General features: G+C 36.5%; 2 protein-coding genes across 3 annotated transcripts in view; one reads left to right on the top strand and one right to left on the bottom strand.

Annotated features, from left to right (window-relative positions):
- LOC113233438 (extended synaptotagmin-2-B) overlaps nucleotides 1-25,136 on the top strand; it is a 42,407-nt gene extending 17,271 nt beyond the window's left edge. The window contains exons 8-24 of one of the 2 annotated variants that reach the window (XM_026468572.1): nucleotides 3,087-3,232; nucleotides 4,142-4,262; nucleotides 4,372-4,435; nucleotides 9,653-9,759; nucleotides 11,678-11,772; nucleotides 13,702-13,750; nucleotides 14,003-14,092; nucleotides 14,562-14,648; nucleotides 15,410-15,568; nucleotides 16,659-16,811; nucleotides 17,154-17,295; nucleotides 21,433-21,525; nucleotides 22,002-22,071; nucleotides 22,294-22,386; nucleotides 22,699-22,795; nucleotides 23,324-23,464; nucleotides 24,774-25,136. In XM_026468572.1, the coding sequence (XP_026324357.1) occupies nucleotides 3,087-3,232; nucleotides 4,142-4,262; nucleotides 4,372-4,435; nucleotides 9,653-9,759; nucleotides 11,678-11,772; nucleotides 13,702-13,750; nucleotides 14,003-14,092; nucleotides 14,562-14,648; nucleotides 15,410-15,568; nucleotides 16,659-16,811; nucleotides 17,154-17,295; nucleotides 21,433-21,525; nucleotides 22,002-22,071; nucleotides 22,294-22,386; nucleotides 22,699-22,795; nucleotides 23,324-23,464; nucleotides 24,774-24,854 (1,788 nt within the window). In that variant the 3' untranslated portion in view covers nucleotides 24,855-25,136. Of the gene's footprint in view, nucleotides 1-3,086; nucleotides 3,233-4,141; nucleotides 4,263-4,371; nucleotides 4,436-9,652; nucleotides 9,760-10,998; nucleotides 11,085-11,677; nucleotides 11,773-13,701; nucleotides 13,751-14,002; nucleotides 14,093-14,561; nucleotides 14,649-15,409; nucleotides 15,569-16,658; nucleotides 16,812-17,153; nucleotides 17,296-21,432; nucleotides 21,526-22,001; nucleotides 22,072-22,293; nucleotides 22,387-22,698; nucleotides 22,796-23,323; nucleotides 23,465-24,773 lie in introns of both variants that reach the window. The other variant, XM_026468573.1, reaches the window with a different exon arrangement.
- Nucleotides 25,137-25,553: 417 nt separating this feature from the next.
- On the bottom strand, nucleotides 25,554-27,394 carry LOC113233439 (nuclear cap-binding protein subunit 2). The gene is made up of 4 exons (XM_026468575.1): nucleotides 27,258-27,394; nucleotides 26,885-27,102; nucleotides 26,431-26,533; nucleotides 25,554-25,949 (listed from the first exon to the last, which is right to left on the bottom strand). Exons 1-4 carry the CDS (start codon nucleotides 27,324-27,326, stop codon nucleotides 25,854-25,856), a joined length of 486 nt encoding a protein of 161 aa, XP_026324360.1. The 5' UTR covers nucleotides 27,327-27,394; the 3' UTR covers nucleotides 25,554-25,853.
- Nucleotides 27,395-27,411: the final 17 nt, after the last annotated feature.

The raw sequence follows: 27,411 nt of genomic DNA, 5'->3' as shown, positions 1-27,411 counted from the left end.
GATAAGCGACCACAACGCACAGCTATTCGTATTACCTGTTACGCAACACAAAAATGTAAACAAATTTATACATCGACGTATCTTTGCAGAGGAGTCTATTAATTTATTTTATATGGACATTTATAATTATGATTGGAGTTTCATTCATGTGACTGATATTAATATTAAGGAAAAATTTAGTTCATTGATAAGAATATTAACTTATTATATTAATATTCATTTTCCTATTAAAAAAATGTCTTTAAAGAGGAATACTATTCCATGGGTGAGTGAAGAACTTTACCACCACATTGCAATGTATAATAATTTCTGCTCAATGAAACACCAATTTCCACATGATAATGTTTTAAATAAATGTCTCCAACATCATTCAAATTTAATAAAATCGATGAGTTTGCGTGATCGTCGTCTATTTAATGATAATAAGATGATGTCTACTAAAAACTCGAGTAAGGTAATGTGGCAGATTGTGAACGATGAGGTTTCAACTAGGAATCACCAACAAAACGTTCGACTGACTCACAAGGGAGACATTGTGCCTGTAGACATGATACCTGACTACTTCAATGATTATTTTCTTACAACAACTTCAAAATTACATCTACACAATAATAAAGAAAAATCAATGTCATTTTTAAGAAAATGCGTGGGTGAATGCGATGTTCCTCAGTACAGCCTTCCAACTGTCACTCGTGACTCGTTGGAGGGGGTAGTGAGGGGTATGTGGCATACGTCAAAAACGCTGGACATATACGATATATCTACAAATATATTAATGTCAGTGTGGCCAGTGATTGGAGACATACTCGTTATTTTAATAAATGAAATGTTTAGAGAAGGTATATATCCTGATATTTTAAAAAGTACTCGTGTATGTCCAGTGTTTAAGGGGAAGGGGGACGTGACCCATGTTGAAAGCCACAGACCGATAACCATAGTTCCGAATATATCAAAAATAATAGAATCTATTATATCAACAAGTATTATGGATCATTTCGAAATGAACGATTTGTTATCAGATAGACAATATGCTTATAGGAAAGGTAAATGCACCGTAGTTGCAGCACAAAATATAGTAGATTCTATTATTACCAGTATAGATCATAAGTATAAAACTGCAGGCATTTTTTGTGACCTAACAAAGGCGTTCGATGTAATTGAAAATGATTTATTAATTCAAAAGTTAGCTGTGTATGGCGTCAACGGAGTCGCCCATAACCTATTAAAGTCTTTTTTATCAAACAGATGGCAAACGGTTCAGGTCAGTACAAACGGTACAACAACTAGGTCAGCGGCTGGTGACGTCACCATTGGCATCCCACAGGGATCTGCCCTAGGTAATACACTATTCGTGGCATTCATCAATGATCTGCCATACTTTATATCAGGGGGTCTTGTGGTTCTATTTACGGACGATACAACCGTTATAGTGTGTGCTAAAACCTACAACGAGTTGGAAGAAAAATTAGCCTGCACGTATGAGCAGCTGTGTGAGTGGTTCTCTGCGAATGGACTTATTCTTAACGAATCGAAGTCAAACCTTATGTTGTTCTCAGGAAGAAATTCTATAACAAAGCCAATTATCACCTCCATTGTTCCATTATGTAACACCTGTAAATTCTTGGGTTTAACGCTAGACTCAAATTTGAACTGGAAGTCACATATACAAACTCTATGTCAAAAACTTTACGCACTGAGGAAACTGCGTCCTCTTGTCTCCAATGTGGTATTGAGGCAGACGTATTATGCATATTTTCATTCGTTGATGTCTTATGGCATCACACTGTGGGGTAATTCAACTGAGTCGATTAGGGTATTTATTCTTCAAAAACGTGCACTAAGAACAATAGTAGGCATAAAAAAGGGTCAGACCTGCAGAAACCTTTTTAAGAAATACAATATAATGACCATGTACTCACAATATATTTATGATATAATAGTTTATGCGCGTAAAAACTTGGCTACTTATGAGCAACGTACGGACGGAGGCCGAGCGTTACGAAACGCGGGAACACTGAAATCCGTTGCCCACCGTACCGAACTTGCAACTAGAAATCCGCGGGTAATAGGTCCCCGATTCTACGAACATCTACCCACAGACCTGAAAAGTGTTAGAAACGATGAAATGTTTGTACCCGACTAAAAATCCTTTTATTGGATATTGAATTGTACAGTGTCGATGAGTTTCTTTTGAAACAATTTTAATTTTATTTTATTCGACAAGCAGTAGTTATACTACTTTATTTTATATTCATTATTATTATTATAATTTTATTACTGACGATTATAGTTATCCCTTGACATTGTATTTCCAATTGTAATATTGTGACATTGATAACATGAAATAAACAATTCTATTCTATTCAGAGACTTAAAAAAATTCTTGCCACATCTGGGAATCGAACCTACAAAATGTGAAAAAAACATTCTGTATTTTTACGATGCCGATCGAAAGGGTCAATTATAAGGATTAACGCATCTTAAGTATTATAGTAGCTTAAATGAAAGGAACACAATTCAATTATACAATTTATTAAAATAAAAAGGAATCAAACTCGCAGCTGCCAATATCTACGGTATTCGCTATTATTGTATGTATGTGTATGTAATGGCCGTGGGACTCCCTGTATACATTATATATATACACATACAATAACAAATATTGGGTGACAGAATTATATAGTGTGATGAAGGAAGCGAAAAAACGTGATAGTTTAATAGTTTGACCTACCGCCTTTCATACAGAAGCCGTGGGTTCTAATCTGAGATTTCTGAGTTACTCGGAATTCATGTGCGAAAGTTAATTTGAAATTTACCATGAGCTTTTCCGTGAAGGAAAACATCATTAAACCTGCAAGCCAAAGAAGGTTCACAACCCTCGGAAATCGTGTGACGTGCCCAACCCGCATTAGGCCAGTATGGAGACCCGTGCCCAGCAGTGGGAGGTATAAATGGGTTGATGATGTTAATAATGAAGGAAGCGAAAGAGTTCTGTGTTGTGCCTACATCACCGGGAGAAAAGTTGATATGTATGTGGACACGATTCAATTCCACTGATTCTTCAATTTAACTCTTTAATTCCTTAGATCCACGGCATGGTCCGCGTGGTGATGAAGCCGCTGATAACCAAGATGCCTCTCGTTGGCGGGCTACAAATCTTCTTCCTTAACAATCCGTCTATTGACTTCAACCTGGTCGGCGCCGCGGATGTGCTCGACATGCCTGGTCTCAGGTAGGTACTAACATTCACGCCTTTGTACATTTGTGTACCCAATACTCTTCCTCAAGGTAAATAAACAGATGGTCTGGTTATGGTACTGTACGGGCTTGCCCCAGGTATTATGTTAGACCAGAGGTACCCAGACTTTTTTCTCATAGACCATTTTCAAAATTTAGCTGGTTCCGGTGGACCCCCTCCAGCTACATTTCTACCATAATTCCATATCAATATTATTTTTTGTCACGCCAACGTAGACCCCCGTCGAGTATCCCGTGGACCCCTGGGGGTCCCCCTGGACCACTTTGGGATCTAAGGTGTTAGACGATATTGGAAATTTTAGTCTTAGTGCATTGATAAAAAAAAATTAAAGCGACATGAACACTATTTACAAAAATAATTTAAAAAAAAAAATAGCTCAGCAGTCTTGAATGCATTGACGTACCCTAATTTTACCCGACGTATGACTGAATCAAACTTTATGAGTTTTATTTTGGTTTAACAACAAAGAGTGCACTGCATAAAATATTTATGTACCTATAATTATACAAGCTTTAGAGCGGTTACACACAGCGACTTTAAACAGCGATGAAAAACGCGATGTAGAAGCGATGTAGTCGTAGTTTAGTAGCATTACAGCTCCTTGTGAAAGAGTTCGTCCAGGGAAGTATTGCCACTCAAATCTTTGCGATTTAAAGCTCTGAGTGGCACTGCAACTGTTATGGACAGGCGTGTAGCTTACCACCAGGCGCACGGCTTGTTTTTATTTTTATTTTTTATAAAAAGGTACAGCAACAGCAAAACATATACATATAACAATTCGCACCATAACACGTTACATACAATGGTATCAACAACAATAAATTCCAAGTTAATAAATCCAAATGGGAGGATTAAAAGAGCTTATATTGTAATTATTTTCAGTGATATTCTTCGTCGATGCATCGTAGAACAAGTGGCAAAAATGATGGTATTGCCCAACAAACTACCTATCAAACTGAGCGACGATATACCCACTGTTGATCTGCGCATGCCCGAACCTGAGGTATGAACCTTTATTCCATTTTTAAAAAGGTCCTACTATTCAATACATTCGATATATGAAATCTCAACGACAATAAGTCATAGAAAATATCTTTCTGAATTTGTTTTAGGGTGTCCTACGAATTCATCTAGTCCAAGCACAAAATCTAATGAAGAAAGATGTTTCTATGTTAGGTAAGTCAATAAGAGCCTTAATGGAAGGAAACATTTGTAACGTTCAAAAATGCGTAAACATTATACAGTGTGTAAAAAGACCCTTAACGAAAACGCTAACCACGTATTCTTCCCATCGCTACTGTTATTTTCTTATCTGGGAACCTGATAGTGAAGGAAATATAGAGGATCAAAGTGAAAATACAAATTTTCACTTTGATCCAATTCTAAGTGAAAATACACAAACATTATACGTAAACGAAGAGTTTGAAATTACAAAACCGCAATGAATATCGAACGCACACATAGTGCGTTCGCCACCGCCCCGCTATCCAATGTAGTGTACGCACACAAACGAACGCATGTCAGTTGTGCCTTTCGGATCAACACTTTTCAAGACGAGAGTAAATAGGCATTATTTAGGTCTTTTTGCTCCATCGTCGACCTCATCGTCACGTTCCATCAAGTGAGATTGAGGTGAAATGTGCACTTACATTTAAAAAAAAAGAAAAATAACCTCATCACATCCTGCATTAACTAAAAAATAAGTAAAATTAGTTGCTGGGTATTTTATTTTGTCTTTAATACAATTGTAGCAGAAAATTAGAAAAACCGAACCAAATTAGCCGTTTCGCGCTATTTTTTTTTACTTTTATATTTCTTACGTGATCAAATACACTTTGTTTTGTTGATGTCACGTAAACGTACGTTTTGCGTTGTGTAGTGTTTGATATTTTCTGTGTGAGTATTGACTGATAAGAACTTACGAAGACACCTTGGCATTCATTTAGTGCTCGCGACTGTGTCAGCATGGTTTTGTGTTAGGGTACGCCCCATGGGAATGCCTCGGAGGTACTTCAGTTTGCGGGATTGACATCCTAGCACAATTCAGCCTCGTAATCTGCAAGTTTTCACCCGGGCTGTACTGCGTCTGCTGGACAACCAGCCGATCGTGACCCTTTCAGAGGAAGGCCGCGGCAGAACAAACTTATCTCGACGTGGTGTGAGAAAACGCACCTTTGCAAGAGCGAACGGCAGCCAAAGGTCTATGAAGACCACTCGGCTACCGCGGTCGGTATGTACTCGATCAAACCGCACACTCACACTTGTGCACTATGTTGCACGCGTTACATTGCGCGTCCTAAATAATAGTCTTTTTTAATACCTAAAAATAAAAGTTGTTTCCCAGCAATTCTTCTTGTTTAATGTGTCTTAGTTTGATGTACATTAGGCGTACTTAGATTTCGGCTTCGTTATGGTCTTTTTAAACCCCGTGTGCTTAAGGTTTAAAACATTTATTCTCACTAAGAATCACAAGTTATTCGCTTACATGGGAGCACCGAGAAACATATTATTATAAATATTTTTAAACAACGTACGTGACAGTAGTTCAACTACATAATAATTTTATTTAAAAAACCGATTTCAAAACTTTGCTTATCCGCTATCGCTATGTTCGTTGTCGTTGTCGCGGCCTCTTCAACGACAACTAAATCGAAGGTGAAAGTCTTCGTTAAAACGAATCATATGGTGAACTACTTACTCCATGCACTTGTCGCAATGTTCTGTATCTAATTTTACGTCTCGATAATAAAAAATGTATTCAAATATCTATTAGTGTCGAAGTCAACTTTTAAGTTGCACTAGTTATTGAGCATTTCATACGAATGATATAAACATTCATGACGCAGCTGCATATCTACTTCACCTGGAATTATTGTGTAACATGTCGCTGAAAAGGTGCCCCAGTTGATATTAGTGCCGTTACTAAAAGAATAGCAGGTCATGAGGAGACGAAGGAACTTCTCAGCATTTTTTGAATCTGAAGAATATCGAAAACCTGAAGCTTGGAAATAAATATGTCGCACGGCCTGACCTAGTAAATCGGCCCACCGTGCCAATAGAAGCTACTGGAAACTTACTTGCGTTTTCACACATTAAAAGTGTGAAGGCGTCGATTAATACGGTGTAGCACTTACTTGTCTCTCGATATTTCAAAGGCCTTGGATGATTGATAAGGTCTTGGATAATAGCCTCTTAAACAAACTTCCAGCTTTTGATAAGGTCTTGGATGATAGCCACCAGCTTATAGAATTCCTATAGACTTATGCATATGAAGGAGCGATTTCCTGACAGCTCAATAGGTGTAGTTGTGCACCTGCTAGATCTGTCCTTTCCGTTACACTATTCTTGCTTAATATTAATGACCTGCTGCTGATGGCCGATGTCGTTGTATATATAGACGACAACATAGTGATGGCCATTTTTGTGCCAGATTCCCATGCCAACAGTGAAGAAGTGTCCGATACCAGTTGGCTGCTTTGGACTCGGTTGCGGAAAGCAAAGCGACTTATAAGCGACAACGATTTAGTTCAACGCTCACGGTTGTTTCTGGTCGAATCGGAAGCCTGCAATACTCCATGCTAATGTCATTGTTATACCATCTTTCGCATCATTAATTAATAAATCACCCATTAATGCGTAAGGGAAACAAAAAGAATACATTACACGAAAACTACAACATAGAATTATTCAAAGTCTGGCTTTGAGAAAAAAAGTTTCGACTGACCACATTGACTTACAAATAAATGGACGACGGGTCTAATACAAAAACCACAAAAAAAATGTCTCAAGTCAACCTATTTAAACTTAGTGACATGTAAAGGAATATGAAAAAGCTAAAACGTTGAATTTAAATTGTAATGCCATCGCAGTACTGTCTAATTTTGCTTGCTTCGCTGTCAGTCGAACAAACGAAGACTAAAGCGTGAATGACGCTCTGTATACGACTTTAACACCCTAAAAGTTTTTAGCGCGGACCCGACGTCCACATAATTGTAAGTCAATGACTGACCACAAATTCTTGATTTCTTTTTAATTATTTTTATTTATTTATACATTTATTTCAGGTCACATGACCCATATAATATATACCTTAAAGACTGACATATGTACATACAATATAATATGACAATAAAATAAACAACTAATCTACATTTTTTAACTGCCTCCGTGGCCGAACGGTTACCATGACTGTCATGCAGAGGTCCTGGGTTCGATTCCCAGGCCGGGAGAAATATGTGTACGGCCTACATTTATTTATCTCGTGAGTTTGGGTGTAATTTGTGGTTGTCTATGTGTGTGTCCATGGCACCCGCGACACAGGGTTTCCCTAGTGCGGGGCTATGTTGAGTGTGTACGTTATTATTATTATTACACGTATTGCGTTTATTGACGTGTGGCGCAATCTGGTGTCAGGTAACCGGCCGCGGAATCGCCGATATATGACACCCTTCGGCCAAAACTCTTCCTTCGTGAAGGCCGACAGATGTTCGGTCGGCACACTCACTACAAACGAATTAAAGTTTACTTTGTGGCGGGACTAAAACCGCTCGACTCTCGGGGTGTATTTGGCTTTTAGCCTGATGTAATCCACTATCTCCTCAGATTTCGTGCAGTAATGTAGTCGCGACAAGTACAGCAGCGTCGTCGGTGTTGCTGAACGGAGCAAATAGCTCGGTCCTGTCGGTGCTGTGCCACACAGGTTACGGCTGGTGGGCTTCCTCTTCCTCTTCACCACCTTTGTGAAGCCATCCTCGTCGCATTGATCCGTCTGCCTCTGTGGTTTTGCAACTTCGGAGTCAGGCACACGGGGATTACTTTTACTCTCGAGTTTCGAAGTGGCGTGTCGGCTGGTAAAAGCGGCTACAGCGGCGTATGCACATGCAGGGGCTGACATGCATACGCGTAACGTTTCCGCCGGGGCGGAGGCGCCGGTAGCAGGGCGCGGCGCATCGCGCGCTATGGCAGCAGCGATCGGTGACGCAACCATTTGTGCCGTCTCGACACTGCTGATGGATGCATTTTGCGCTCCACGACGCGTGTTTACATTAGAGACTTCTGGTGACTTACATAACGAAGCAGCGTTGCTTAATAACGCAACTTGGGCACGCAACTCATTTATAGTGTTATCTGAATCCAATCTACACTGCAACTCGACTAGGCTTGACTTCATGGAAATGATATCCTTCAGCAGCCTGGTAACATCGACGTGGTCGAACGTGACGGGGGGCAGTTTGTGCAGCTCCTTCGCCATGAATGTAGGCACGTCGTCCGGGTTGGTCTCCTTCAGGAGTGTGAAAACATCCTGGAGACTCTTCACGCCTCCATCCCTCCGGCGAGATGGCATCTGCTCAGCTTTGCCGAGGCTCTCGAACAACAGCATCTTGCCACTGCAAATCTCATCCTCGTTGAAGTTGGATTTGCATATCGCACGATGTTGACTTCGTCCATGGTATCGATGGCGTATTGGACAAACGCCAAAAGCTCGTTGGCTATGAGTTTTTGGGAACCCATTGCCACTTACGCGCAGCGGCCTAATATGCCGCGCGAAACTCGAATTATAATGATTCTCAGTGCGTATTGCACGCGTCCGTTTCCGAACGCGCACCAAACTGCAATGATAAATAGGAAGAAACTTTTTAGGAAGGAAAATAAATAATCATTATCCTATCCATTTCGTTATAAGAGAATGTATATAGTTCTCTATTATGGTTTGTTATATGTATGTGTTACGTGTTAAATGTTCTTTTGCGAACGACACTTTGTGACTTTGTGTTAATAATAATTTTTCATTAGTATGCCGCCTTATCTAATTTCAGTTTATGAGAAAATGATTTGTGTTACCGCAAACTCATCCGTGTGACCAAAAATATCATGTTTTGTGCGATTTCATAGAAATATTTGTGTGATTTTATAATATTGACTTTATTTTTACATATCAGTACGTTTGAGACCTTAAAACCGAGACGAAATAGGGTTTGTAAAAATGAGAATTTATTAGTTATACATGTATGTTTATTTTTCTAAACGACGTCGTTTGTTTTAATTTATTCTTTATTTATTATATTTGTTAGAAAAATAGATTCAAGCTAAATATAATAATTTAATGTACGTAGTATTTCAGAAGATTTTAAAATGTGATTAGGGATTGTTTCTTTAATATTTTTAAGAAACCTATTATATATTTGTGCTCCCTGAAATAAAATATTCCATTTTTCCATAGTTTGTTCTCGATGGCCGCAGTATATTGATTTTTTGGAATTGTTTTTTTTTTGTAAAAGTTATTTATTTGTGTGTTTATTAAGACATAAGCAGTGTTCATTACGTGATTTGATTACAATCTACTCTATTTTAATTATATTACTTAAGTCGCTCTTATTTTGTTCTCTAATACAGGTAAGGGTAAGTCGGATCCGTACGCGATAATAACAGTTGGTGCACAGCAATGGAAGACGAAGCACATCGACAACAACGTGAACCCTCGTTGGGACTACTGGTGTGAGGTAAGTCTACTAATGAGCAATGGTGTAATAATATCGTTTATTGTTACGTATTATCACTGTCTCTTTACGTCTAGCTCTAATCTTTTGTATATTTAATCTTTTCTATAGCTCTTTTTACTTTTGTAGTTTAGTCATTTTTTATCATTAGTTAACAGAGAGCATTGTTTTCATATTAGTTTTCTATATCAGTGTAAAATTACTCTTAATTTCATACTATTAACACTTCCTTGAGTTGAAGACGATATTCCTTGTTAACTAGTCTTGCAATTTTGTCTCAAAATGTACAGGATTTAATTATTGTATGAAAATTTACAATGTGTGATTTTGGTGAGTAGATAATTACATTATGCTCAAATTTGTTCTTATTTCTGATTATCAAACTGATGAAATGGAATTTTTGTTCATTCGGTTTGTAAAATTCTCACTGAGACGAGAAAATTCAAAATTTCATAATTGGCATTATTTTCACTTTTCAATTCACTACATTAGTTTTCTTAGATTCACAATTACACATACACGTGTATCGGAAGGGGTCAGGGGAAAAATTGCTCGGACGCATTTACTTTTATGAAGTATTTCTCCCTATTAATCCGATTTAGAAGTTTCTACACTAGAGTAACATTATACGCAGTCGTTCCCTGATTCCAATGGTACTGAAAAGTCATTCATCAGGAATGAGCATGAGGTTGCAATAATTCATATACTATTAAATCAAGCATGTTCATTTCATTTTATTCGAATTACGAAAAAGTAAAGATATTGCTCCAGTGACCTTAATTCGTAGAAATGTAGGACAAATTATGTGCATCATGGTATAAAGTATTTCCTAAACTAGCATTAAATGAAATTAATATGCTAATATAATCGTTTATTTGTTACTTTGTGATTAACACCCGATTTATTTTTCATTTGTGTTAACAAAAGGAAATCCAGGCTTTCTTTTGTTATTGGGATCTTTTTCGAAACGGGTTTGACTTTTGGTTTAATTTTTTTAATCTTTTACAAACTAAACATTGGGTTTTTCAGTCTTATTTATAAACTTCCCTCTTTTTTGATAGTAAATGTTTTAAAACAGTGTTTCTTGAGAGTTACAGTTTGTGCAGTTTTACTTTGGCTTACATTATACTGCTTTCAAGCAGCACTTACAAAGTAGTGGTGAAATAATTTTAACTACGTAGAACAAAGTCGCTTTGAATATGATTTTGTTTCCTTACCTATGTTTGCGTGCGCGGCGTAAAGGCGCGCGTAATGCAATCAGTGGGCCAAGCGTTGGAGATCGAAGTTTTCGACAAAGACGAGGGCAACAACGATGATAAGCTTGGCAGGTGAGTGCCGGCGCCGAGTGGCGTGCGTGGAGGTACGCGGGCCGGAGGAGGTACGCTTCGGGCATGCTAGTAGCGGAGCAAGGGATTTCGTAGTTTTAAATATCATTATTATTAATAGATATGCACTTAACGCTTTCGTTCCATCCATCCATGGACATTTTATGTAATTATTCCAGATAAAAGGATTGAGATGATATGCCCCGTAGTTCAGCATTACAGATTCCAAACACGTTACTTATTTTGTCAGTTGTGTGACATCTCAATCCTAAAGTTATGCTTGCATGTTGTTGTCTGATGCATTTACAGTAATTTGTTAGTCACTGCAGCGGTAACGGTAAGTTGTAGATGAAATTCATAATACACTGTATTTTATTTCACAGATGTCGTAGCCTTGCCTGATAAAACGTTGACAATAGTATAAAAAATGTAATTGTTCAGTATTCTTAATTTGATGCGTTTATTATCATTGAGATTATTTTCACACTAAAATAAATTATAATTATATGATTTTCAAACTGTATGTAAAAAAACTGTCCACTCAAAACAATTGCCTGTATCCAAACTAATGTGTCCATATTGTGATTTGTCCCAAGGCTATAATAAGTTCAAGGAAGAGCCAAAAGCTGCAGATCGACCTCTGGGACTGGGACCCAGGAATGGGCATTGAAAACGATGATTTTCTGGGCAGGTCCGTCCCGTTCGTAAAGCTTTTTTCATGGTCACCTTAGTGTGCGACCTCGTGCTGTTTGGATATTCATATTAAGACTTTCTTATCATCACCTTGATACCACATATAACTTATTTGCCTGCAGAGTTTGTGTTTTCTAATGTCTACTTTGGAGCTATTCGAGTTTTGCGAAAGATAATGACTGCATCGTTAACCTATTTTTAATCGACTTGAAAAAAGGAGGAGGTTGTGAATTCGGCTGTTTTTGTGTGTGTGTGTGTGTATGTTATAAGATTACTCCGACATTTGTGAACCGATTTCGATTATTCTTTTTTGTTGGAAAGGATGTTCCTCAGTAGCAGTCCCATTCAAATTTGAAGAAAATATTCCACTGTAAATTAAGGGTATGAATCCGGTTTATTAGATTTCACACATTTTCCGTGATTTCATTAAAGCTTTATTAAATAAAATATGTAGAAGATTCCAGAAACTTTTTATAAAAAAGTTATAATAATTATATATAACGTTTTAATTTTGTTGCTCATCGGTTGGCTACTACAATTATTATTGTTTACATTGGTATCAGAATAATATGACATGGATGATATTAATAGCTGCGTTTTAACCCGATAAAACTTTCTCAATAATAATATTACCTATCCGCCTCTTTATGTAAAACGCGAATAGCGCTTGGACTTTAGATAACACTGTATACCAATATATGGCTTGTTTACAAACTTAAATACTGTCTCGAGAAAATTTAAGTAAATTGTAGAATTTAGGTGATAATAAGACTCGATCTTTACGATGTCTAACTTCGTTTTTTATAATTTAGTGTGATATTTACATTGGCTAAATTGTGTGTTTTATTTATTTATGACATTTTATTGTACTTAATACGAATTTTAGGTGTTTGTCCGTCCGTTTATCAGTGAGTTTGTACATAGATTACCAAATACACTTAACAAATTACAACTAAAACAAAACCACTGTATTATATTCGCAGCTTATATGGGACTAACATATAATATCCCTGGGATGTAGAGATTATAACAATATATAAATAACAGCTTTATGTGTATATTGTATTTCGGTGGGCCGTAACAGTCAGTGCTGTGGTGCAATGAGATGCGAGCTGTGGTCAAGCTATACGACTGGGACCGTGCGGGGAGAGATGAAAAGCTTGGCAGGTCGGTTGCTGCCTTTAAAACCACCATGTATATAATGTAAAAGAAGCTATATATTTGTCACTTCACTAACTACGAAACCACGTATCTATAGAACTATCGCGAGTATGTCACTGCGCACTTTAGTTGGCATCGACTGCCACCGAATAATTATGTAAATCATAATCATAACATAACTAACATATACTCGTATGTAAACGCTGCGGGGAATAAAGGAATGTGTACGTATTTCGAGCATGTATATGCACGCGATACACACTTGTGCTACATAAAATTATTAATTATGTCTACATCAAAATTATCACATACAGAATGTGAACTATATATACATATACTTATTCATGTTAGAAGTAAAAGCACCAAATCTCTTATTTACATTGTACGTATTCATAATTACATTTAATATCATACCAACCTAACATAAGACACCAAAATAAGAAACAATCAGCCTAACATAAGTCTTATACTTAACACACATAAGTGCACACTCACTGTAAAATTTAAAACTTTTTAAGACTAAACCTATTTGTTTTTTGTTATGTTTTCATTTTTCTAACTAAAAAGCTTAGCTTAGCTTTTACTTAAACAAAAATTAATCACTGTTTTAATTGTCTATTTTAACATTTTAACTAACGAATAATCAGTTACGATATTAAAGTAAAGTTGGTACTCATATTTCTGTTTTATTAATAAATAATGTAGTAGTATCCCACTACTAAGTAAATAAGAATTAAGTGCTCTCATATTGTAATTAAAATTTCAGATGTTCCTTAGACATTTCTCAAGTAGTCAAATCTGGACGGCTTGACACGGTAAGCATTTTGTAACACTTGCACAAATTATCAAGCAACCCGAATTGTTTTTATGATATTGAATTGAGAATTATGTACAAATATACAAAAATACGCGAATAATTAAGTAATAATATAAAGTATTTGGTTTCATATGCGAAATAGAAATGTAAACAAATATTATTACAAATATACGCGATCTAAATCTAAAAAAGTATTTTCCTTTTCAATATTGACTATGATTTATTCATTTATTTGGCGGGACTGTTTTAGTGGCAAACTCTGCAACAAGCGAAGCATGGTAAAGTGCACCTTCGTCTGTCGTGGCACCGTCTGTCTTCTGATCTTTTAGATCTTAGTCATGTGAGTAAATTTCGCTGCTTTTGCAAGTTTTTGGCATGAGGCACTTTAAAGTAATATTAGAATAGAAGTTATTTTAAGTACGTGCTGAGTATTTGTTATCAACTTGTGACGATCCTTGATGAAGAACAATATTAGCAATATAATTTAATTACAACAATTTATTATTAATAATTTTTTTTGCATTTTATAATTATTGTGTATTTTTCATTTTAATTTTTGTTTGACGATCTCGATATAATTTCTTATACTTTGACATGTAGTGCAATTTATACAGTAACATTATATTTGAGATATAAATAAAGTAGTCCACCTTATCTAACTTTAAAAACTCTGTAACTACCCTTGCAGCTCTTGAAAATATCTGGTGTACGCACCATGTGCAAAGCACGAACAACTTTTTGGCACGAAGCCGAAGGAATAAAGGCATACGAGTAGTATAGAACATAATATAATTTGTTTTATGTTACAGGCTCTGACCGAGACCCTGTTGGTAAAAACTGGAGAAATCAGTTCTGCCGTCCTATCAGTGTACATTGATTCGTGCAAGAAACTACCTGTAAGTTTTTGACAATTATAAGATAATATAGTATTTGTTCTGGCCGTGCATGTACGGTAGTGAATCTTCGGTATGGTAGAAGAAACACGAAACTCTGATGGACAAATTACGGAACTGTAATAAGAAACATTGCGGCGTTTAAGAAGATAATTGTAGTGACAAAGATGAGGTTCTTAAATGGTTCGGGCATGTAGAGAGAATGAATGAATGGAAATCGACAAAACAGATTTATAAAGCGACTTTGCGCGAACGTGCCATGACAAAATTAAGGACGTCCTAAAGAAAGCCCAAATCAACAGTACTCTTTACCAAAGACCATGTGTGAAAGCACTGATGCATGTCGATGAGGCGTAAGATATGCGTCAGGACCGTAGCACGTGCGAGGCTGTTGTCTCTGCCTACCCCGATGGGAAAAGGGCATACCTATTGTCTTTGTACGTTGTAAATCCTGTGAAAATTACATAAAAAACTAATCTTATATTTAATGTGCCAGACAAAACCGGTTGCGTGGTCTTTCAACTAGGGTTTTCCCTGTACTATGAGTACCAGACCAGAATCAACTTAGAAAAGTTCATTTCCAAATTGGTCCTACCGGAAATCGAACCCAGGATCTCCTCAACCAAAGATTTATTTTTTATAAATAATAAAATAAACCAGCGCTCATAGACTAAACCGTCGGGCCACTGAGGTCAACAAATTTGCATAAAACCTTTTAAAACTAGCTATAGTAGTGTAATGGTTTTTTTACCCGATTATTACAGAGCGCTCGCCCAGCGTCGAAACCAGACCCGTACTTAATTGTGACAGTGGGCAAAAAGACAGAAAACACAGCTGTACAAATGCGAACCGACAATCCCGTCTACGAGATTGGATACTCGTTCCTGGTGCAGAACCCGGAAATTGATAATTTGGAGATTAAGGTGATAGCAACGTTTTTTCATAAACTTTGTGTTTTCTTTATTGGAAAAAAGAAAATATATGCATTTCACATCTTTGCATGTAGTTACTAATACAAATGCCGAATACAAAAAAAAAAATATCTGGCTGGAATCGAACCCGCTTTCATAAATTACTCTCAGATGGTGCTACGGCAAAAAGTCGTAAAAAACCACGGAGGAAAAAAAAAATAATGAAAGTGCCTTAGGCTTCGATTACTATCGGAACCGCTGTCGCCAAATCGCACACAAACAAATTATAAACACTACGAAATCTTGATAATGATTGGTCACAGTTTCTAATTTAATAAGATGTAACAAATTGGAATGGAATGTTAATATAATTTAAACTTACCCAGCCCCTATATCGTTGAAAGTTCAATAGCATTCTTTCAAATTACGTCGTTTTGATTTTATATTGAAATTTTATTCAACGTGCTGCCATCTTGCGGCCACTAGCTGGGTCTACGACGAACGATTAACATCTGAATAAATTCGATGAACAGAAAATTGAAAATTTATTAAAATAAGACCAATGATATGAAATACTACTATGGGTAATATTTTGGTGCAGCTACCATTTTTGCACCAAAACAACGCAATAACGCAATCTTTCTGCAATTTTAGAGAATTTGCGCTAAAGAATGACACAAACATACCAAACAAAGCGAAAATGACTGATAAAGCTTAAGTAGGTTTTTTTTAGAATTAATTTCGATACCTCATGTTGGCACGCGACAGACGCTAACTACTTCTACTATATTTATTGTTCTGTGTTAAAAACCAAAAACGAATATATGCAACAAGGACATGGACAAAATCGTAAGATCTTCTGGTTCGTTCCTCAGTTGGGAGAGCGTCAGCAACGCATGGTGAAGGCGCTGGTTCGAATCCAGCCGGATCGAAATTATCTTTGTGTTCGATCTTTGTATTAATAATTATAACAAACTAGTGGAGTAATTTCTAAAAAAATATTTAATATCATGGTTGTAAAAAATTATGATATTCGATAAACTTAATATCTTTGGATGTGTTTCAGTGTATAAAACAATTGATATTTTAATCCTGTGTGCAGGCTATAGACCAGAAGACAGGAAACCCATTGGGCCAGCTGAGCTACTCTATCGCGTCACTGCTGAAGCAGAAAGACCTAAGCATGATAACACAGCCACTCATGCTGCAGAAATCTGGTCCAGAGTCGAAGATCATCATGTCTTTGCAATTGAGGGTAAGGAGAAACTTATTTAACACTTTTACATCCGAACAGCCAGGGGAGTACCAGCTGCTGGTCGTAGGAAGCCAAAAGTGCAGTGTATAACGGTTGGTGTTTAACGAACCGCGCTTAAATAAATTTGTTTACAAAGGTAGTTCTTTCTTTTATTTAGAGTGGACCTCGTAACAAGATACTAAACTTCGCCAGTTATTTTTGTTAATCACTTATATTATATATAATAATACTGAAAAGTCGCTTTTTAATCATTAAAATAGATGCTTCTTTCTATTTAATTCTTCGTTCATCCATATTTAGCTATGTGATAATTTTTGTACACCTGGTTTTTTGTTGTGATAGATATTGAAAGAAGCTATTAAAGAAGAAGACATAGAAGAGGAGCAGGTTACCGAAGCACCAAGTGGGCCTGATCCACCCATACCCGTTCCAGCATCAGATGCTGTCGATTCGACCGCGTCTGACACTCCCACCGCTGAGACTGGTAAATTAAATTTAGTTTTCTGGGAAATTAGAAACAAATGAAAAAATACTGTGTACTTAGTAGCAATACGTATCATCAATCAGTCATTAATATTTTTGGCTACAAGTTAAACAAAGTTATGAATGAAATATTGTTTTCACTTGCAACGTTATTAAGGTTAGTAACGTAAGGCTCAATTTACATTGCCGTAGTACGGAATGGAAGCGATTTTTTATTGTAAATAAATTGTATTGTAAATAAATAAATTAACTTCATGCCAATTGTGTAACGCGCAAACGTACGAATGTGCCAAAAAAACAGGTCGCGCGTCTTCAGGAGAATTCTCGTGCGGTCACGGCAATTCTCGCAGCTACCGTATCGCGTCTAGTTTGCACCATTCTTTTTCTTATCGTGTCGATACTTCTTTATCGTATTACAACACAAAAGGCACAACAGTAAGTGCTGCATGGATTGTGTTGGGGCACCGCAGTCATATTGGGTTGCACAATTGACTGAATTTCCTTAAGATATTTTTAATCGATTTCGTGAGGTACGGGAGCCTAATCTAAGATACCTTATGTCTTAGGGCTCTTAGTGGAATCTTGATTGTACAATTTATGTATTCAACTTAAAATGACGATGACGGCACGAACAAGTCGTGCGCTTGACGATAAGCTACACACCTGTGCATAATAGTTTCAGTGCCACTCAAGAGCTTTAAATCCCAAAAATCTGACCGACACTGACACTGCACTCGTCACACTGAGACATAAAGTCCCATGTGCCTGTAATTTTACCAGCACCTTACCCTTCAAAACTGGAACACAGTAATGCTGACATATTATTACTGCTTGGTGGCAGAAATAGGAAAAGTGGCACTACTTCCCTGGACGAACTCTTTCACAAGGAGCTCTTTCTAAATGAAGAAAAAAAAAGAAAAGGAATCCGTGAGCTCATTACTGGAAAGACTGAAAGAAATAATATTAAAGAATAAAGATGAATTAATTATGCAGCTCAAAAACATTGGTAAATCAGTTGCAAACTGGGTGGTTTCCTTTGTGACAAACTCGATGCCTAATATTACGACAATCAAAAATTTATTTAGTGCAGTGAATGGATAGGTCTGTTAGGAAAAATGTTAGGTTAAATATTGTACAGTGGAATGCTCGCAGTCTGAGATCTAAGCTAAAAATAATTCGAGCAGTTATTGATCCAGGAAAAAGTACACATTGCAGCGGTAAGTGAAACCTGGCTCGAATACACCTATATATATAAATACACCTCTTTTTTCTAAGAACCATTCTAACCTTGGGGTCCACTCTCGAGCTCCGTCCGAAACAATTACTGCCATTAAGCAATACTTGACCAAATGAAAAGACGCGTGATGCGAATGAAGCTTTATACTTGATACTTGTCTTTTAATTTTGTCGAATATAACTTATTTGACAGTAATTGTTTCGGACGGATGTCGGACGGAGATCGAGAGTAGACCCCAAGGTTAGAATGGTTCTTAGAAAAAAGAGGTGTATTCTCTGATGATACTTTGGGATTTAGGAAATCTAGGTCATGCTTAGATAATTTGAGTCGTCTGGTAACTAGAATCCAAACAGTTTTTGTAATAACAGGGTTACTGTAGGTTGTTTTATTGACATCGATAGCGTTTATAATAAGGTTGATGTGAGTGGTATGCTGGATCGGTTACGTGTTGGCTCTAGGATGTGTACGTACCTTCGGGAATTTCTTAAAGAAAGACATTTAAGGACACAAGCGGGTAGAGTTGAAGTTGTACGTAGCACGGGTCGGGGTTTAGCTCGGGGAGATCCTATATCCCCCTTGCTCTTTAAAGTGGCGACCATAGACATAGTCCAACAAATAAATGACAACCATGTACATATTTCTCAGTATGCAGATGATTTTGTTATTTATTCTACCGAAAAGAAGTCTGGTCCGAGTTGGGGGGGTTCATCCCAGACATCTGAGAAGGCTGTATATCTCAATAGTGAGAAGCCGCATGGATTATGGAGGCTTCTTGTTTGGTGATAGTTGTCAGTCCCATCTTTACAAACTTGATAAAGTACAAAATCAGGCTATGCGTGTTATAGGCGGATATATAAAAAGTACCCCTATTCATGTGATGGAAGCAGACATGTGTTTACAACCACTACATACACGTAGATATTATTTAGCGGGCAAATTTTTGATGAAATGTAAATCAATCAAAAGTAGCAGTATTCTCATCGATTTAGTAGAAAAATTAGGAAAAATAAACCGATTTTATCCACCGTTCACGAACGATTTAAAGATACAGCAGTTTATTGTTCTCAAAATTTAGAAATGTTTACGAGATCTATGTGGGTTAGTTATATTGATTTAACCGCAAGCATTATTATCAATATGGATACGTTAGAAAAAGCAAAATGGCGATATAATATCCATAATATACGCCTTTTTGCTTTTTCTAACGTATCCAGCAAGCAGCTCCAGCATTTAAGAAATATATGTTGTAGGTGCTTGAATGCACATTATTCGGCATTTCATGAAATATATACCGATAGATCCAAGGACGAATATGGGATTGGCGCAGCCTTTTATGTTCCTGATGGCAAGACGAATGTGCTATTTCGAATAGACACTAACGTGTCCATAATGTATGCTGAGCTTGTTACGATCTCTGAGGCCTTATCTTATATAAACTCTGTAGATTATGATAGATTCGTAATTTTGACTGACTCTAAAAGCTCACTTCAGCATATAGCTCGGTCAACCTCGACTATTCGAGGCACCCCGATAGCTTATACAATCATAGATGGTAACGAGAAGGTAGATTCACTTGCTAAGCGAGCTTATTGTACTGGCGATACGATATCTGTTTTGCCCTATTATACAGATTGTTTGTATAAAATTAAAACTTATTGCCACCAGCTGTGGAAAGAATACTTTGATGAGAGATCCAAAGAGAAAGGTATCTGGTTCAAAACAATTCAACCTGAGCCACTGGAAGTTCCATGGATTGATAACTATTTGATGAATAGACTTGGGGACCAATCGCCCTAATTGTCAAAGGTTAAACCTAAACCTTCAACCTCGCCAATGTGACACGTTGCGTACATTTCGTATCGCTCTAACTGTTAACACAAAACCCTAAGCCAAAACGTTAGACGTGTGACACGTAACGCACATTTGGTATCGCGCTATTGGTGTTGTGACGGCTCTGAGGTTGCACTCTGGGCACATTCCTTCAAAGAAGTTTACCTTTTTGATGGGCATTACACCAACTCCTTATTGTAGCAATTGCGGCGTCATTGAAGACATTTACCACGTTTTGATGGAATGTGTTCGGACCGAGAGACTCAGGAGACAGTTGGGCAGTGTGGCCAATATACGGCAGACTGGGTGGTGTAACAGTATACTGGCCGTGCCTTCGTCGAACGAAGCCAAGATACTGTATAAAATATACTAGATAGTCTTAATCTAGGTTAGAGGTATAAATTAAGTAGCATTACGGAGCGACATTACTATTAAAATACACGGTAAAGCTTCTTAAATTTAGATTTTTTTTTAAATACATTATATTTAATTTTTTTTCATTCTGTTTCGCTGCTATGTAAATAAAGCCTAAGGTAGCTAATGCGGTACGTTTCAGCTCTAGGGGCTAAAGTTACTTTTTTAAGACAAAGAAATTAAAACTGGACCTATCCTGAAAACTACCGTGAGACTCAGACATATCAAGTAAACTAACGGATAACTCACGAAGTTGAATGAATGTTTTTTTCATGATTAAGGAATCTCATGATTAAGAACCACAGACTAGTTCGAAACCTGTCCAGCAAAAAGTCGACTTCTATACGTGAGTTATCCTTTAGTTAATATGGACCTGTCCTTTTTTGATTATATGAGATCACTGCCACTGGTCGTCCAACGATAAATAAAATTTTACGACATAATGGGAACGCGCCCTAAGGCATCTAATTAGCTATACTGCCAGATCTTAAATTGAAATTGCTCTCTAATAATTTAATTTTCTATCATTTTTTTCTTCGTTCCCACTAGTTCTACGTAGTTTTTACTCTTTAGGAGGTGCAAAGAAAAGTCGATACTTTGAATAAACGTATTAAAAACATACTTTTGCAAGTAGTTACAACTGATTAAATGTTGCAGCTGTATCTAATGGCAATCAAAATACTGGGAATGGATCTCAAGACGACGTATCTGAAAAGTCTGTTCCAGTTGAGCAAATCATCAATGCTACTGGTAAGCTTGTCATGTGTTGATAATAATTGCAACGAGTTCTAATGGAAATGAAACTAGTTTTTCGAATCTAAATCGTGTATCGCACACGAAAACTGTCGTAACTAAAAAACGATGGAATTGAGAGCATGATTTGAAAATAATAAAGAGAACTAAATTAATCTTATTGCAAATAATGGAATAATTGTTTCATGTAGGTACTTATTAATTGGTTATCCACTTATAAATGAGAATATGAATTTATTGGTCCAGTTCAGTCATTTCTTGAACTTTTAAATCGCGTTTTCTCAATTTCACCATATATGAGCTACGACAGTAAGTGGTTTCATGGGCAATTTGTTTTTTTCAAAGAACCGTTTCGGGCCCTTTACAGGTCTCGAGGTCACGGCTCACTAGTCACAGTTGAAAAAACAAATAATTACACAATTTAGATCCAAAAAATAGTTTCATTTCCTATTTCAACTTAACATTATTTGCAGAGGTAGCGCAAGTATCTGCCGAACCTGAATCAAAATTGGTACATAGATCGTCTACCTCTTCCTTAACTACGTAAGTTTTCTTTCAATATAATTCTTTTTACTTTGTTTTGTTTGTTAGTGTTATCAATTTTTGGTTTTTTTTCGTATCTATGTGTAGTGGTGTTGCAATAAATGTCTATTCTATTCTATTCAATATTTTTGAAATTTAAAGTAGGTTATTTTATATCCACCAATATTGCTTATTTTTGTCGACATTATCTTTGTTTTTTACATGAAAAAATATTATTTACAGGTCTGCAGGTGAAGCAGGACTGGGTCGCATCTTGTTATCTCTTCGTTACAGCATGCAATGTCAAACTTTGGTTATTGTTGTTCACAAAATAATGTATGTGTTTTTTTATTTCAATAATAAATAACAATTTTTCTCTTTTTGATAATAAGACAAGTATGGTAACTCCATACAAACGTAGCTGCGCGGCTTGTATGTGTGCGCGCTATGTACGGAGACGCACAAATTCGCATAAACTCGCGTTGTATAACATTCTGGTCATACCAACGCGCTTTTCATTATAATCGAATGTGTGCGTCTGTACACGACGCGCGGTTGTCGCGCACCCACAAGCCGCGCCATTACTTTGTACGGAGTTACCATATTTCTCTTATTTTATCGTGTTAACTAGTCAATTTGTCTAAACAGGAATATACCACTAAAGGACCCGACCAACGTACCAGATCCTTACGTCAAGTTATATTTGCTTCCTGGACGGTCGAAGGAGTCGAAACGAAAGACTGTGGTTAGTTTTCAATACGGTATATAAGAATATTTTTTTAATGTACATGTAATTGAAATTAAAAATTAGTTTAACAAATCGCATGTGAATACCAACATACCAAACCAAATGCTGTCGTAATTGAAAGTGGTGGAATTGAGAAGACACGATATGGAAGTTCAAAAATTACTGAATGAAACCAATAAAAGTATATTCTCGTTTATAAGTGGATTAGTAAATACTATGCATAAACAAAAATTATATTATTTGCAAGAAGATGCCTTGAGTACTTATTTTTTGAACTTTCAGATGTTGTTTTCTCAATTCCACCATCAGTATTTGGTTTTTTGAGTGAATGATCAATTGAATACAACAAATTTCACTGAAAATGTTCACGAGTTAAATCATGAGGCTACCCATTTTCTAAAGACACCATACCTATAATAAGTATATATTGTAACAAATTCCAATGCCGAGTACCTTGTGTACACACAAGAGCAATAAATTATTTTGGCTTTTAACTTCGTAGTATAATTGTTTTTTTCCAATCAGGTGGTGAAGGATAGCTGTATGCCAGAGTACGACGAGAAGTTTGAGTGGGTGATTCCTCAGGCTGAGCTGCATTCGTTGCACGTTGAAGTTACTGTCGCTACCCATAAAGGCTGGCTTGGGGGAAGCCCCGTTATTGGACAGGTAAGTTCTTGATTTAAATCCGTCTAAATGAAATGTGATATTCCTTCACCACCACTAGACTTAAAAAGAAATAGATCTTATTCAGTACCTATGAAAATCTAATTTTGTAATTAATAGATTCAGACGTTACTTTAGGAAGTCCATATAAAGAGCATGTTTCTTTGTTTAGGCATAAGCACCCAGATAGGTCCAATTTCGCTAACCATTTGTTAGAAACGAATCATATTTTACCAGATTCACATTCTTATGAAGTCTTACATTTTTGCGAAGGACTACGTCTGGGTGTCTTAGAATAGATGGAAATAATTAGGTACAACAACAGGGGTTGTATAATTAATGAACAATTGAATTTTGCATCATCACCTTTATTACGGATATTTTCGGGTTTCAACAATAGCAACACTGGGCGTAGCGGGGTATAAATACACCAACTGTTCTAAACGAGCTCGCTCTCATGAAACAGGCATCAAGGAAATACTTCGACTCTGCTCGTTCGTGGCTGCATCCTCTTACGACCCCCTCAGGGAACAACCCCAGCGCGTACGTAGGACCCGTCGGCCAAGGGAAGTCCTCAACGACTCTGACGACCCTATCACTCTCGCCACTTTGAAGGCCAACCAGATCGCTAGTCAGTCCCGACCCGCACGCACCAACCGTCCTCGCCGGCGAAGCCGTAGAGCCCCTCATTTCAGCACGTACACTGGTAGATTCTCTCCTACAGCACGCCCTTCTGGCGGAAGTCTCCAGTAGCGCCCTGAGCTGAGGTCCGTGCCCACTTGGGCGCCCTCAGGCCCGTACTTAGCTTTAAGTTTATTTTAGGGGTTATGAACCTTCAGCTCGCCCTTTTTCCGGTGGCGCAGTAAAGGCCATCAGCGGCCAACTGCAAAATTTCCTTCAAAAAAAAAAAACGAGCTCACTCTTCGGCCAAGTGTCGAGCAGTCAACAGCCCCTAAGGATGCCTCGTGGAGAGGCGAAACACGTGTCGGGTATATTTTTGGTGATGGTTTGTGACTATAGTTGCGCTTGAGTTATTTATTTTATGCGGAGGGAGGGTGGGATAATTAACTGCATGAAAAAATATTCAACACAAGCGCAGCTATTTTGCACGATTTAACCTTCACTGGGTTCGCGGAGTAGCTAATTAATTTGCTTCCATTTTTTTTTCTAATTTTGTAGGTCTTCTAAAATATTTTTGTCTTATTTGCATTAATGGAAAGAAGATGTAATAGTAATTTCAAATCTTAGGTTTGTTGAAATTTTTATTTTAATGTTAGATATAAAAGTTAATATTTTATATTTATTATTTCAGGTTATCATTCATCTGAATCAGTACGACTTCCGCGAAGCAAAAACCTTATGGTTCGATTTGCTACCAGAAAATTCTGCTTGAATCATCAATGAATTTACCCATTTAAAATATTTTGAATTTTATATACAACTCCTGTGGCCATATAATTAATGATCTGATCCAAGCTACATAGAGTAGTGCACAAAGTTTATATTTTTTTAAATTTCCTGTTATGTAGAGTCATCTATTTACACTTTATTCAATTAAAATAATGCTATGATACCACATTCAAATTGTCTCACACTTAACATGTAGAATTAAGTTGTGTGCAGTGTATTCTTTGAAAACCACAGTAACTTATTTCCCTTTTTTGATTTTTTTTACTAAATAAGCCTAACAATTGTGAGCTTATGATAATACTTTAAATAAATAACTAAAAATAAAAAATAAAAAAATAACTCACAAAATGTATGTTACAATGTTACATGCTTTTACAAATGTTATAGTTCTTCAAAGCTGTGTTTATATTATTATAATTTATTCATGTTGAACCTTGCATTTATCTAGGTGTGTTGTTCTATTTTTCATCTTATGAAATCAATTATTGCTATTGTCAGTATTTACAAATTTTGAATCCGAGCATTTAATTTTTATGATTTTGTTTTTGTTTATGAGAAATTAAGCATAAATTATTTCTAAGTTATCTACACATTATGCTTTAAGTGTATGCTTTCCATATTTGAATAAAGATTTATGAAAAATTTAAGTATTGTATTTTTTTTAACTATGTAAGGGTTTTGATCATTATTGGACATGATTTGAAAAAGAACTATCAATTTGTTTATCTGTCTCGGCACATAGCTATGGCTCCGTATAATCATCATTTACATGCCATTCATTGCAGTCCTTTGTCATCCTGAGCTATTGCTTCCGACTCTGGCCACAATGTAATCTTATTTTTTTGTTAATACAAACAACATAGCACTTATAAAAACATATAATCACTTGAATCTTGTTATTGTGTTATGAAATCATTTATGTATATTATGTAAACAGTCTTGCACAAGTTCTGTAAAAGTTCAACACTACACTTTGTACTAATCAACGCTCCATTGTGTTAGGAGCTATTTTCTGGGCAATGATTTTTCCATAGCCACCACGGCCACCATCATAGTCTGTTCTATATTCGTCTCGCACCTATAAGATAAAGTAAACAATGCATTGTTAATATTTCAAGTTGAACAATGTAAATGACATATATACTATTTTCACTACTGTGTAAAATAAGCTATTTTACATAAGATTAACTAAAATAAAGTAAAAGTCGCCAGACTATAAGCATAATAATATTTTTTGTGGGATGCACAAATGGAGCCTCCCTGCACAACATGCCACTCCTTAATATACAGGTGTTTGGTGCACCTTGAGCAACAATTAGCAACTACCTTACGCGCAGATTGGTAGATAGATCCTTTCACTACGAAAGTGAGCATTATAGATTATACCATCAATATAATAGGAAGCAAATTCTGTGAATTTGTTTTTTGGCATTTGAGAGTGAGAAAGCAGCGGTGGTTCAGCCTCTCTCGGTCATGAAACATACATTTGTTTTAGTCTCAAGATGGTGCCAAATAAATGCAAATTGTAATTTTTTTGAGTGTAGTACATGCATATTTACCTGTCCTCCAGTTTTGCCTCGCCCATACTGTCTGCCTTCTATAAATCCAGCATCCCAATCACAGCGAATGATTCTGTCATCTAGCCTAGTACCATTTATATATCTGAAATGCATAAAAAACAATAACTTTATTTCAGCTATCTTGTTAACTAGATCTACAAGCTTAGCATGAGCCCGAAGACAAAAGTTATCTCTTCTTCAAAATGTCAATTTTCTCTCAAAGACAAAAATTATCTCTTCTTGGAATTGTCGTCTAAGAAGAGATAACTGTTGTCTTCAGGCTCATGCTAAGCCTGCTGGAGTAAAGTATTATGACAAATTTAAAATTTATGAGCATGGCACCAACATGCAGACCTTCTATGTCTATGATCCTTTAAAATTAATTACAAAATGTTTAATGAGTTACTAAAGTATCATTACATATTACAAATAATATTATTAGTAAAATGGCTACCTCATACAATTCTCTGCATCGGTTCTGGAATAATACTCTACGAAGCAAAATCCACAAGGTGTTTTCTTATATTTATCCAAGCCCATAATCACTCTCCGGATGTCACCGCATCGTGAAAACAGCTCGTAGATTTGTTCTTCTGTTGTATAAAATGACAAATTTCCTATATAAAGCGTAGAAGTCGTTCTAAGCTGTTTCTCCTGCTCACTTCTTGAGCCCTGAAAGAAATAACGTTGGTATGTGTTTACAGACAATTATAGCAATTAATACTGTTCAAATAGATGGTTACGGTGTCAGTCCTGTATTACATTGTTGTAAAAAGTATGTAACGAAATAAAAGAAAAGTATCGAGGAAAACGACAGCGTCACGTACCTTGAAATGTTGATCACGATATGAACTTATTTCAACCGACGAATTCATCGAGTCATAAATACGTTTCATAGTGAGTATACACGTATTTTAGTGAAATTGGCAATTAATTTATCTGATATCTCACTAAAACAGACACCTTTTCCTAAAAATTTCG

This window comes from Hyposmocoma kahamanoa, unplaced genomic scaffold (assembly GCF_003589595.1).
Source record: "Hyposmocoma kahamanoa isolate Upper Pololo Valley unplaced genomic scaffold, ASM358959v1 78, whole genome shotgun sequence".
Classification (NCBI taxonomy): Eukaryota; Metazoa; Arthropoda; class Insecta; order Lepidoptera; family Cosmopterigidae; genus Hyposmocoma; species Hyposmocoma kahamanoa.
Note: the sequence above shows the minus strand (reverse complement) of the source record. Positions and strands in the feature narration are given on the sequence as shown.